The sequence below is a fragment of the Dermacentor variabilis genome, unplaced genomic scaffold (genome assembly GCF_050947875.1).
Source record: "Dermacentor variabilis isolate Ectoservices unplaced genomic scaffold, ASM5094787v1 scaffold_12, whole genome shotgun sequence".
Taxonomy (NCBI): Eukaryota; Metazoa; Arthropoda; class Arachnida; order Ixodida; family Ixodidae; genus Dermacentor; species Dermacentor variabilis.
The window spans coordinates 45981273-45994527 of NW_027460280.1; the positions used below are offsets into that span (position 1 = coordinate 45981273).

General features: G+C 42.8%; 1 protein-coding gene and 1 long non-coding RNA gene across 4 annotated transcripts in view; one reads left to right on the forward strand and one right to left on the reverse strand.

The window, feature by feature from the left end:
- Oga (O-GlcNAcase) overlaps positions 1-7631 on the reverse strand; it is a 131303-nt gene extending 123672 nt beyond the window's left edge. For all 3 annotated transcript variants that reach the window (XM_075676800.1, XM_075676799.1, XM_075676801.1), the window contains exons 1-3: positions 7265-7631; positions 6529-6580; positions 6307-6404 (exon numbers count right to left, since the gene is read on the reverse strand). In XM_075676800.1, the coding sequence (XP_075532915.1) occupies positions 6307-6404; positions 6529-6580; positions 7265-7346 (232 nt within the window). In that variant the 5' untranslated portion in view covers positions 7347-7631. The remainder of the gene's footprint in view (positions 1-6306; positions 6405-6528; positions 6581-7264) is intronic.
- An 857-nt stretch (positions 7632-8488) lies between these two features.
- LOC142566068 (uncharacterized) overlaps positions 8489-13255 on the forward strand; it is a 39520-nt gene continuing 34753 nt past the window's right edge. Inside the window, exon 1 of the long non-coding RNA XR_012824961.1 lies at positions 8489-8728. This is a non-coding gene — a long non-coding RNA (uncharacterized LOC142566068). The remainder of the gene's footprint in view (positions 8729-13255) is intronic.

Sequence of the window (13255 nt, forward strand, 5' to 3'; positions counted from 1 at the left end):
CAGAGCCAATTGAGCGGTGCATGACGGTGCGTCCACTCGGCTTCATCACTTTTGCAGCCAAATGCACTGAGCGTCTCTGGAACACTTCTAACCCTCCACACACGGGCCACGCACATACTTTGATACCGTGACAGCACAACAGTGTGAAAGCTCTTTCAGCATCCATATAATTTCTAGCGCAATAAAAATCTGAGGGCACCATGCACTAAGTTGTGAATGCGAAAGTATTAATGTTCAACTGAACGCTGCTGAGCAATCCTTCAAGTTATGAACTCCTCGCAGGCAAGCGAGTACATTGAGATGCTTGGCCAATGCCTCCTAGATAGCACAAAGCCAGTGCACATTATTCTGCCACAGAATCTAATGGGGACACTAATGCCAGGCTTGGCAATGAAAATTTCATTCCAAGTTGCATGATGTCATAAAGCAGAGTGCACAGGTCTGCTATCTAGGAGGCACAAGTTTAGCCCATAGGGTAAGACACTTGGCTTCTGAGCGTGGGATCGTAGGTTTGAAACTCACTTCCACCACCATTATTCTTTTTGAATTTATTGTTTTTTATACATAAATTTCTTTATAGCAATTACAGAGGCAGAATTCGAACGTAGGTGAGAACTTGCGTGGACAAGGAACGCGCAGATAACACGGGATTTCAAGGGTGAGAGCATGACGTGGCATCGCGGCAATGCATAACTCACATAACACCAGGGACAGCAGCAAATGTTCCCTTTCACCCGCTCTGCTCTGTCTAGGTGCACACGTGACGTGGCGTTGCAGCCAGTAGGAATTTAGGTGCTGTTTTGCTGCGAATGATGTGTAGTAAATTGATTTGCCTAAACTTGGTCCTTCTGGCTTCAAACAGCTTGGTGGCTTTGCAAACTGATCACTTTCAACAAAATATATTACATTAGAAATGCAACAATTTGCAATCATTATTCATATGCATAGTAACTTATTGCCTTCATGTGCTTGGAAAAATACTATTCCTTGGAAATGCAAAGACAAATAGCATAAAAAATAATACCACAAGAACAACTGAAGCCACACGCACATAGATTAGACATCCGGGTGCTAATCATTCCCATGGTAGCTGAACAATCGCAGCGCCAGAGTTTAACCCTTTGAGGGTCAATGACGTAAATATACGGCACCGTGAACAAGTCCAAAAATGGTCGATGCCGTATATTTACGGTGCCGTCTGTATGCTTAAAAAGTGCGCCAATTTCCTAACTTTTTCTTTTCTATCATGTGCTGCCACTATTTGGGAATACAGGCAATTTTTTTCGCCCGCCTCCCTCTCTCGGTTTTCGTTGCATGGTTCGTTTTAGAGCTAGTTTGCTCGCATGCGTCTATATAGTACCTGTCGCGCATTGGCACGCATGCACGTGGGTGGGCGGTGGTTTGGGTTTTCTTCCGCTGGCAGTTTCGGCTTCTTTCGCTTGCAAAGCTGATGGCCATCTCGTTACTAATCACTCAAAGGGCTACCGCTTGTTCCTCACTCGTTTAGTGCTCACAAGGGTGTGCATAGGAAGGATGCCGCCGTGCCATGCGTTTCCGTTGCTTTTTTTTTTTTGGACACTCGTGAAAACTAATTGCCTCTGGTTGACGATAAGATGAAGATTAGAGGAAGTTTGCATCATGTTTTGCTTTTTTGATGGGCACACAACCACCCAGTTTTCTTAAGTGCGCACACCTACGCAGTTCAATTACACTATGGACGTAAATATTAGTGTAAGAGCAGGAAAAGGTGAGAGTTGCGAAATATTCTCGTGTGCACATTTCCAAAGCCTTGAACTATATGTATAACAATGCATCAAATTTTTAATTCTTATAAGCTTATTTTCTTTCTTTTGTTATTCATGAATGAAAAAAACATATATACCAATGCAAAATATTTTTTTCTCACTTTACGGTCACCCTAGAAAAATTCCAGTAAATTTTTTTGAAGTCCCTAAGAATTGGAATCTGCAATAAAAAAACATCAAACCTGGGCGGTTGCATATGGCCAATAAAATTGACCATCAAAGGGTTAAATCTTGTAGGAAACTGTTTGCCTGCAACACATTCCAAAGTGCTGGAGATTAAGTGCAGAGGTGTGCTTTTGTTCTGTGCAGCGCACAACTAGTACAGGAGGTGCTGCGAATCATGTACAAATTGAACATACCCAGGTCTCTTTGATTTGCCTGCACTTTATGAACCACTTGCAGAATGCACATGACTAAACGCTGACCAAGCAACATAACCCGAAAATAGATCGACAAAAGTGGCAATTTAGTACTAAACTTGCATCATGGTTGTGCAACAGTATATATGCAACAGAAGTCTGAGCTGAGAAAGAAGTTGCTGGATATTATAGTGAAATTAAATGTTGCATTCCTTTCAGATTCTGTGGTGTTTGCTATATAACTGAGACTTTAAACTGCATTTAAAAGGATTTCCCTGAAGTTGGCTCATATAAGGAGAATAAGCCCTGCATCATTCTGCTTTCAACTAAAACATTGCATTACTCCACTGGAGGTAGATGGTCAAGGAATGCAATGACCATGCAGAATTTTTTTGTCAGTGTATGACTAAGGGGTACCATGCACTACCAGAACCAGGCAGCACTCTTTGGATAAACTGAAGAAATAATAAATAAAAATAAATGAACACCTTTCATTTCTATGTTAGCCAGGAGCGAGACATGGGCATAACTCATTCTCACATGTAAATTTTGGGCCATTTTTTTCTCAAAGGATGTTTTGTAATCAGCTGCCTACAAGCCCCATATTGTGCATTCAGGTAATTATGCACACAACACATTGTCATTTATTTTTACAAATGCGTTTCAATTTACATGTGATGGTAAACCATATACCAGACTTGTACACATTACAGAAAAACAAAAGATAACCAATTACAATTACTTCACTTAAGTATGTGATAGATTGCAGTGACCAATTACTGCCCTCCGAAAGCAACTGAGTAATTACTAAAATGTAGATGATTACTTTTATGTTACTTTCCTCCCAACCTTTATCTTTGTCCGAATGGTTACTACGCAAATCAAGTATAGAACAAGCTGGCCTCTTTCGGTCTCCTCTGCAGCCATCAACATGCTGTTTATCCTCACTAACAATTGCTCTTAAAAATTTTCTTCACTAATCTTCTCTCATTTTCTTGTGAGGACATCTGTGATGACTGAAAACTCGCTTGATGTGCGCGCTGAAATGAACGGTGGTGTTTCATTGTACGAAACATCTTGTGCACAACATTGTGGTGCTCACGCCTGGGCCCTCTGTAATGTGCAGCGCGTCAGTGTTGCTGGAGCTCGGAGAAAGTGCTCCAGTAGGGCCCATGAAAGGCAGAAAAAAATCTCCAGTAGGTGATTTTCTGGCATCAACGTCTAAAGTGGCCTCCACTTTGGAGACGTAGACCCAACATTTGGTGGAGCATTAAGATGACGAAACAAATACTGAGCGCCCATGTTTGCCTGTCTGAACATGTTGAACTGCAAGATTGCCGCATGGCACGACCGCAGGTTTTCTGCTGCAGTATCCAAAAAATGCAAGTGCTCAAAGCTGCATCACCTGTTACAGCTTGCCTTATCAACAAAGTAACTGGTTACATGTAATTGGTAACTGGAAAAAAAAAAGAAAGAAAAGTAACTGAATTACAGTTAGCATTACCAAGTAAAAAAAGTCATCAATCAATCATACTACTACCAAAAAAAAATTGTCAATTAGTTACATGCAAGTTTGAAATATACAAAGTAATTAAACATTAGACAGACAATCATTTGTTAATGAAATTCCCAGCCTTCTTGCTTCTTAAATGCCATGTGCATTTAACAAAAGCCAAAACTGACACACAAACATACTGCCAGCCAACTGATACTGAGAAAGCCTTCAGTGAATATTTTAGTAGTAATACCTACGATTCTCAAGTGGATCCTCCCCATTACTGACATTGCCTCACCATCGTCATTCTTTCTACTTGAGACCTACGAGTGCAGAAGTGGTTTTTCATCTTATATCTTCACTTTAGTCTACTCGGCCTGGCCTAGACTCTGTCCACCTATCTCATATCAAGCTCATTTCTAATGAACTGTCTCCTATAATAGCAGACATTGTTAACAAAATGCTTTTTAAAAAAATTAAATTATGGGGTTTTACGTGCCAAAACCACTTTCTGATTATGAGGCATGCCGTAGTGGGGGACTCTGGAAATTTGGACCACGTGGAGTTCTTTAACATGCACCTAAATCTCAGTACATGGGTGTTTTCGCATTTCGCCCCCATCAAAATGTGGCCACCGTGGCCAGGATTCGATCCCGCAACCTCGTGCTTAGCAGCCCAACACCATAGCCACTAAGCATTAACGAAATGTTTAAAGCAGGCATATTTCCCTAATTCTCTGAAAGTTGGTAGAATAATACCTGTTTACAAAAAAGGTGATCATGAACTCAACAACTGCAGACCTAATTGCATTACTCCACTGGAGATAGAAGAAGTCAAGGAATGCAATGACTCCGCAGAATTTTTTTTTTTTTTTTTTTTTTTTTTTTTGTGAGTGTATGACCAAGGTCTACCATGCACTACCAGTACCAGGCAGCACTCTTTGGATAAACTGAAGAAATAATAAATAAAAATAAATGAACACCTTATTTTTTTTGTTATATAACAGACTTTTTCACACATTTAGCATCCTACCTAGCAAAATTTAATCATTATCTACGCAATATGGCTTTCAGTCAGGTTACTAAACCAAACTTGTGCTTCTAGTCTTAACCAATAAAATCAAGAAGGCAATCGACAAAGGCTTGCTGGTTGGGAGTATTTTTGGCACCACTGATCACCAACTTGTTATACGTAAACTTGAATCTTATGGCATAACTGGCCGACCCCTCCAGTTTATCTATAGCTATCTAACCAATTGTACTCAAGTTGTTCAGATTGATGCCAAACTCTCATCTGCTAAGTTCATAAATCAAGATATTCCTCAGGGTTCGATCCTTGGCCCGCTGCTCTTTCTACTATTTATTAATGACCTATTTAATGTTCTGACCATTGCTGACTGTATCTTATATGCAGATGACAGGACTATTTTTACTTGCACTAATGTTGACAAGCTAAGCGAAAAGTTAATGCTGATCTACACAATGGAACGTGTTGGTTGTCGTTACAGTGTACAAGCTTGGGGCAACACATACCTCACACATCTTGGCCAACTTCGAAGACTACAAAATCAGGTGCTTCGTCTGATGACTAATTTCATATCCAATGTAACGCCACTTTACTGCAGCTTAAACATTCATCTTCTTCATCAGCTCTTTCAGTTTAAGTTACCAATTGTGGCAAATAAATTATTTTGCAATATTGCACATATAGATGTGCTTTGTTGTTGAAACTTTTGTAAATACTATTATCACTAGGTCCTCTGAACTTGATAACTGTCTTTTGCCTAATGTGTACAGAAACTATGAAAGTTCACTACTCCATTTGCGGGAATCAAACTGTGGAATTCTATTCCACATACCATTAAATCATCACCCACAGTAATAATAATATAATAATATTTGGGGTTTTACGTGCCAAAACCACTTTCTGATTATGAGGCACGCCGTAGTGGAGGACTCCGGAAATTTTGACCACCTGGGGTTCTTTAACGTGCGCCTAAATCTAAGCACACGGGTGTTTTCGCATTTCGCCCTCCTCGAACATCACCCACAGAGTATATATTCAAGAACCATGTTAATAATTATTTTATGCAACAACTCTTTTCATCCTAACAACAGACCTTTGTGATTGTAGTAATGCTACTAGTTGTATTGCTTCATTTTTATTGTATTGTTAACTGGCATTGCCTGTTTATTACAGAAAAAGTTTCCTTTGCCATTTTTTAATAAACAGCTTTGCATTTTGTTTTTTTCACAATTCTTTGCTTTTTCGAATTGTCTGTAAGGTTATCGTAACCACAGCTTGATGCATGTGTCTGCACATGCGCACATGTGCGTGTACATGCTTCATGTATGGGAGTCCCCTTGACAGTTCCTAACTTCAGGGCTCACTGTGTACCCCTGATATTATATGCACTTTTATGTAAAACTGACATTGTTGATGAATTAACTTGAATTTGAAACTTTGCGACATTTGACTATTATGACAAAAATACAACACAAGGGGTAATGTTGCAAAGGGTGCACGAAAGATGTTATATTTGCTCAAATACTTATTTTCCAAGATGTTTCGATAATAGTCACTAGAGAATTAGCACTGAATGAATATAAGGGGGCTGAACTAATCATACATATTTCAAACAACTCACCTGCTTCCTCCACTGTGTAAAGTTCTCTCCAATATGCTCTGTGCTTGAAATCGTCTTTTGGTGCATACATATAGGTGTTCAGGCCCAATGTTTTCATTCTGTAAATAAACATACATGGATGATTCCGAGGAAACCGGTAAAAGTTACCAGCTACAAACCAACAAATATTAATCCCATAAAATAAATACAGGCACATATCATTACGGTCGTACTGCCACTTACCTCTGAAAAAGGTCTTTGCGTTGTTCAGTCGTCCATGGCCGTCCATAAAATCCTAAAGAGAAAGAGATGTGTACGGAACAGAGCAGACGTTACTGAGCCTGTGCCAAACATTGGGGAACCTCACGCAGAAACATCAGTTCGTATTAAAAACTGGCAACATAAATGTAAAAATAATCTTGGAAAGATTAACCGCACGCAGAATAAATGTGCTACACAATTATCACATTCGTTACGAGTATTTCGACGAAATGAATGTATAATTGGGGAAACGCAGAGTTTGCGAGGATGCACGCAGGGAACGATTGCGCAAGAAAAACTTCTGACAGTCAACATTGCACAGAAAAGTCACTCAACGTTGCACTTGCACTTCAGTATATATAAAGAAATAGCAAAATGCATACCGATTTCGCCGAACTTCTCACTTGTCACCACTCGTCGTGCTAGACAAGCCGAGCGCATAATTTCGATCCTCCCGCCTACATAACCAGCGTGTTTATGTAACCCTACGCCAATACACTGCAGTATCTAGGAAATATTACGGTAGCTACTATGGGACGCATTAGCACAGCTAATGGAACCGTGGTGCTATTCACCGCGGCTGGTCATCCGCTAAAGCATCTCAATGGCGCCACGAATGCTCCGATTTGAGATACTGCACGGTGCTCGGCACAGCCAGTGGGATACGATAACCGGCAGACAGACTGGCTACGCCGGAAAAGAAGGTACTGACACTTACCTTCAACGACACCACACACCAAGTTATGATTCCTTGCATTAATGCAGCTGGACGGGTCTGCAGACGACGCTTCTTCGCCCATTTTTTTCCTACGACGGGAAACGCTCACTCTAGAAATCAGATCTCGAAGGAGCGTCCACGCCAGTGTCTTTGCTCTGGGGAAAGCATATCAGCTTAAATATTTCTCCCAGAACGCCATACCGTTCACAATTTTGTGGAAACCAATTGCACGAATTGAATATTTTTGAAGCGAGAACGGTATGGGACACAAGAGCAGCTAGAGCGCGAAAGGCGCAGGCACAACCACGGCAGAGACCGCCGAGGGGTGCCAAGGGGCCAGGGCTGCCAGGGGCCAATGGCCACGAGCCGAGATGTCCGGATGTGCAGAGCTTTTCAAAATGTCCGCTAGAAGGGGCTGTAAGCGCCATATAGATTATGAAGAAAAAAAAAAGATTAAGGAGATGTATACAAAAATGCTAGGTAAAAAAACATGTATAACATACCTGATTAAATCAAGCAGGCTACGCAACTATTTTTTACCGCCCCGTTTCAAAAGGAATGCAATGCATGGCAATGCGATCATCCTTATTATCATCATCAATTTATTATAGAAGTACTACGAGACGTTCATTTGAGGGATCGCCAGCCGTTTGTGCGCAGGCGCGAGTAAGAGCGGGCGAGCGAGAGAAACTCTGGGGGCTTTTTCTCCTTGAATATATGACTCTGCCTGTTTTCTTTATTCTATGGCCTGTCTGCCTACGGTCTGCCTAGGCACTACCGACAAAGTTGGTTCTTTATTCTATGCTGCCGAGGAGGACGTGTTGTAGGCGTTTGTCCCTAGGCGTGCCGGCATTGCGTAGTAGCTCTGTGGTAGTAGGGTCGAGTTTGTTTACTCTCGGACGCTGGCGGCCGGCGCTGTCAAATCGGTGAAGGAGCGGGCACTGCCGCCCGATTTGGCGACCGCCGTGTCGGACAGACTGTCTCGCACCTGCGGCGCCCGTGCTCAGTCGTGGCGGATCATAGCTTTCTCGTGCCTTACGGCGATGTACAGACACGTGCAATATGACCTGCAACACGGGCGCCCGTAGTCGAAGGGGCTCCAAGACTAAGGCTGCGCAGGTGAGGTCCAGACCTAAACACAGCTTCAATCAGTGGTATTTATTAAACCATATTTCGCACGTTAGAGCCGCCGCGCAGCACTGTAGCATCTTCGACTACGAACAGGCGTTGCAAGTCATATTGCACGCGACTGCACGTGCCTTGTAAATAACATCACAGATGTTTCTGTGGGAGCAGTAGCGACCGTAGAAGAGCCCGGGCCGCATATATTGACAATCTAGAAGGCAGAGCGCCTAGCTTAGCAACCGCAGGTGAGCGCAAGTGGCTAAAAGGCCGCCGGTGACGATGACCGATTCAGCACCAGCGCCCCAGGCGCGATAAAGTCTGGCCGACGTACCTTCAGAGGTAAAGTTTTGACTGGTGTTGCAGAAGTCGCGGGGCGCAGTAGTGCTGACCTTAGCGTCGCAAGTTGGCGGCTGGATATTTATGCAATCGTGTTTTTTTACTAATTGTAACAACGTGTCATTATTTCGCGTTATTAGCGATGCCTCCAGGACACCAAAGCGGCAACGGGGACAACAAAGCTAGAACCCGAATTGCACTATACGGTAACCCTATGCGGAGGTAGAATTATGCTAAGTTATCGCCAGTCAAATTCAAAGCCAATCCGGCCGATCTTGGCGTTCGCTGTTCGCGGGCGCGCTAGCTGCTGAGCAGCAACACAACGTGCGCAGCGCATCTCACAGTTGGTTCATTGCGGTGTCCTCGCAGTCCCATCGGAATGATATAATGACCGGGTGCTCTGCTCCCGACTGCACGAATCGCTCTGAAAGCGGAAACGTTGGTTCATTGCAGTGTCCTCGCAGTCCCATCGGAATGATATAATGACCGGGTGCTCTGCTCCCGACTGCACGTATCGCTCTGAAAGCGGAAACGCTTTTTATTCGATCCCATTCACTCCCATGCACCACAATACTTTCACAGAACTGTCATAAAAAAGCCACCTCACATTTTCATGATAATACACTGCTTGGGTTGTTGTTTCTGAACATAAAAGAGGTTACACTACTAAGTAAAGACATTTCATCTACTATTGCTTATGTGAAGCAGGATGCAAGAGGAATTAATGTCGTTATTTACCATGCGGTAAGGGCCTAACTGTGTTTTGCATTATTACCCGTAATGTAGCTATGTCAATCCTGTGAGAGAAAAACTTTCTCTACACTCCCACAGAAGGTCACTTTTGGAATCCCTGCAGTGAAAAGGCACATAATGAAGTGGCACTTGCAGGTGTGGCTGATATCCAGTGCCTGCTAGTAGGTGGGTACGTTCTACAGCAAATTTAATGGGGTACCAGAGTCGAAATACTGATGGTTGGTCATTGATTCACCAGTAATAATTAAGACTGCCTACAGGTTGAGAGCTTTGGCACATAAGCAGGTGTGCCTATTGCAAAACCCAGTATCAGTGCAGCGCCGGATTATGGGCCCAGTGCCGCGCGCTGGATGCTGGGGCGCTGGGCAGGCGCGGCGTACTGGTGCGAAAAACAGCTCTAGCGCGTTAAATACACGGTGCCTGGACACTGTATATATATTTTTTGAGAACAGAAAGCAACAGTGAGCGTTTTGGTGCAATAAAAAAGAAAAAAAAATGCAAGAAATGTAACAAGCTGTTACCAGGATTCGATCGTCAGACCTACAAATCTCAAGCCCGATACTTTACCACTACGCCACGCCAGGATTTTTTTTTCTTTATTACATGAAAAACGAAACTGAAAGTGTATTACAATGTTGACACAACTACACACTTAAAACTTGGGCAAACACACACTGGCATCCAACAAGTGCATCTAGTCTGGCGGAGGGTCCTGCACAGCGTACACACTTCTTACATAGGCAGCACTTTCACGAAAGAAGGATTTTGTAGATCGCGGGCTTTCGGCATGGCGACACAGTCTACTTCTCCACAGGCTATATAAGCGAAGTACTATGAACATGTCATAGGGAGGACCACCCATAACGTTAAACGGCAGAAACCTAATTGAATATGGAGTTATGTCAATGTCCTTTTTAAGCGTCCGTTGGAGAATGTCCCAAAGAAATACAGCGTCTACAGTCTATGAAGCAGTGATCTATCGTTTAGGCACGTGGACAGAGCCGACAGTTTGTTGACCACGGCAGAAAGCAACCCCTCGAATTTAACCAAGTTTTAACAGGAAGTGTTTCTGAATGTAATTTAAAAAAAAATGTTTTTATTCCAGGAGGTACACACATTTTTCGGACGCGCTTAAGTACATCCTGATAAGGTCGGCTTAAATAAGGTGCATGATACAAAGGATCTGGGAATATAGAGTCCACCAGTGCCGCAGAAATTGCTTTTCGACTGGCAGTGAACACGTACTCTAGGCTGAATCTCACTAAATTTCAAGAAAAGAAATGTGTCAACAACCTCCTTGAGGAAGCCCCAAGGAGCCTGTGGGACATCTTTGACATTTGATGACACTACTATATTAGGAACATAATGAACTAAACGGAGTTGCAACATTTCACGCAAAAACGGATGGTCACTGTCTCGAAAGATAAACAGACGAGAAACAATTTGCCTGACAAAGAGGTGTACTAATCTTAGACCACCACGTTCAAGGGGGAGGAACAGATTGTTGCGCCGCATCGATTCACAGCTCGAACTCCAAATAAATGTTGCAAATACGCGATGCAGTGCCTGAAGGCGAACTTGTGAGCAGTGCAGTACCTGCAGCACATACATAAGACGGGAAGCTAAGAACACGTTGCACACTTCAGCACGAATGAACATTGACAAATTCCGCCCTCGCCATGAATTGACTTTACATTGAATTTTGCCAACTCCTCCCGACCAATGAGCGTTGCTATTTCTATACTGCATGTGAGAGAGGCACACCTAAATAACGCAGATCCTCTTTCCATTGAATGCCTGCGTAATGTGATGGCACTGTGGCCCATAATCCAAACCAGGAACCTGAACTTTTTTCAAAGTTAACGCTTGCACCAGACGCCGTGCAAAATTCTTCTGTAATTGCAAGAGCAGTCTTTACACTCTTTTTATCGGTGCAAAAAAAAGGCCATGTCGTCTGCGTACGCAAGAACCCGAACCTCATTAGTCATTAGTCAAAATGCTCATACAAAGTGGCTCTAAATACAAGCAGAACAGAAGCGGTGACAAAGGGCATCCTTGTCGTACTGATGATAAAAGCCTAATCGGATCGGAGAGAGAGCCATTCACTATCAGTCTCGTTGATCCATTAGCATAACATATCCTTACACCTCTAAGGAGCCGAGATCCAATATTTATGTGCTCTAGTACAGTAAACAGGAATGAGTGATTCACCCTGTCGAACGCCTTAGCCAGATCTAGCTGCACCATTGCCACCTGTCCAATCCCCTCAGCTACACACCCTAGCACCGACCTCGCAACATGAATGTTCGTCTGAATGGAGCGGCCCCTGATGCCACATGTTTGGTGATCACTGACCACAGACCTTATTACAACTTGCAAACAGTTAGCTAATACCTTAGCAAAAATTTTATAATCCACATTGCATTAGGAGATCGGCCGATATCCATCAACGTTTTGCAATTTAGTCTCATCATCGCTTTTGGCTATAAGGATGGTGTGTCCTTCGTACATTGTGGTGGTTCGGTACCCTGCTTCCAAGGCCTCTCGTTACACCTGAAGTAATAATGGCGATAAGAGGGAACGAAAACACTGATAAAATTCTGAGTAAGGCCATCCGGGCCGGGTGTCTTGCCCTTTGCTAACGAATCAATGCATGCAGTTACCTCACTAATATCAATGTTTTCATTTGTATAATCGTAATCATCTTGATTTAACTGGGGCAGCAACGATACAATTTTTTTTGGCAGCATCTGTATCTAATGGTTTATGATCTCGAAATAGTTTTTGATAATGTTCAAAAAACGCTTTAGTTATTAGAGTAGGCTCATTAACAATGATTCCACCATACTCTATCTCTAGCATTTGTTTAGACAGCGCGTGTTGGCGCTCGTCGCCAAGGGCCCTACTGCAAGGCTGTTCTTCCAGGAAACGCTGCTCTCGCGCACGCACTAGTGCACCTCTATATTTTTCTGTGCTCAGAGTTTGTAACTGTGCCTTGACCTTATAAATATCATCAACATATTGACCCGGATGTAGGCATTCAAGCTCATGCAATTCACTCAGAAGTCTATACAATGCTTTGTAATTATTCTTTTTTTTCCAAGGCTAATATTGATGATTCTTCAATAGCTATCATTTTAGCTTCCTGTTTGAATAATTCCCACAAAGCAAAGAGTAGCAAGTCCTTTCGGCATGACACGAGCTATAAGCTCAGTAACACGACTTAAGAAACACTCACGCGAAAGTAACTGGTTATTGAACTTCCACAGCTCCCAGCACATACGCCGACTTTGGTAACGACAGCTGCCAAACGATGCTGACACTAGGCAATGGTCACTAAAAAATATAGGGTGCACAGTGTAACCAAAAATAAGAGGTAGCGTGCTAAGTGAAACATAAATTCGGTCAATCCTTGCATGCGAGGTACCCTGGAAGTGTGTATATCGGCCCATCCCGTCTTTTCATTTTCCCCAATGTCCACAAGCTGATAATCACATATCAGGCGTTGCAAAGCATCACTACTTCGATTATGTCTCAGCTTCAGTGACGTACGATCTTGCGCGTTCATACACAATTAAAGTCTCCGAAGAGGACTAATGCATGATCAGTACAAAACTGATGTTCTAGAGATAGGAAACACTCGCGTTCACGTAACTTGTTCGGGGCATAAACACACATAAATCTAAAACTCGTGCCACAGATATCAATATCGCAATAGATTAGGCGCCCTTCCCTATCTATAAACAAATGTAGCAAATCACATTGTAAATGCTTGCT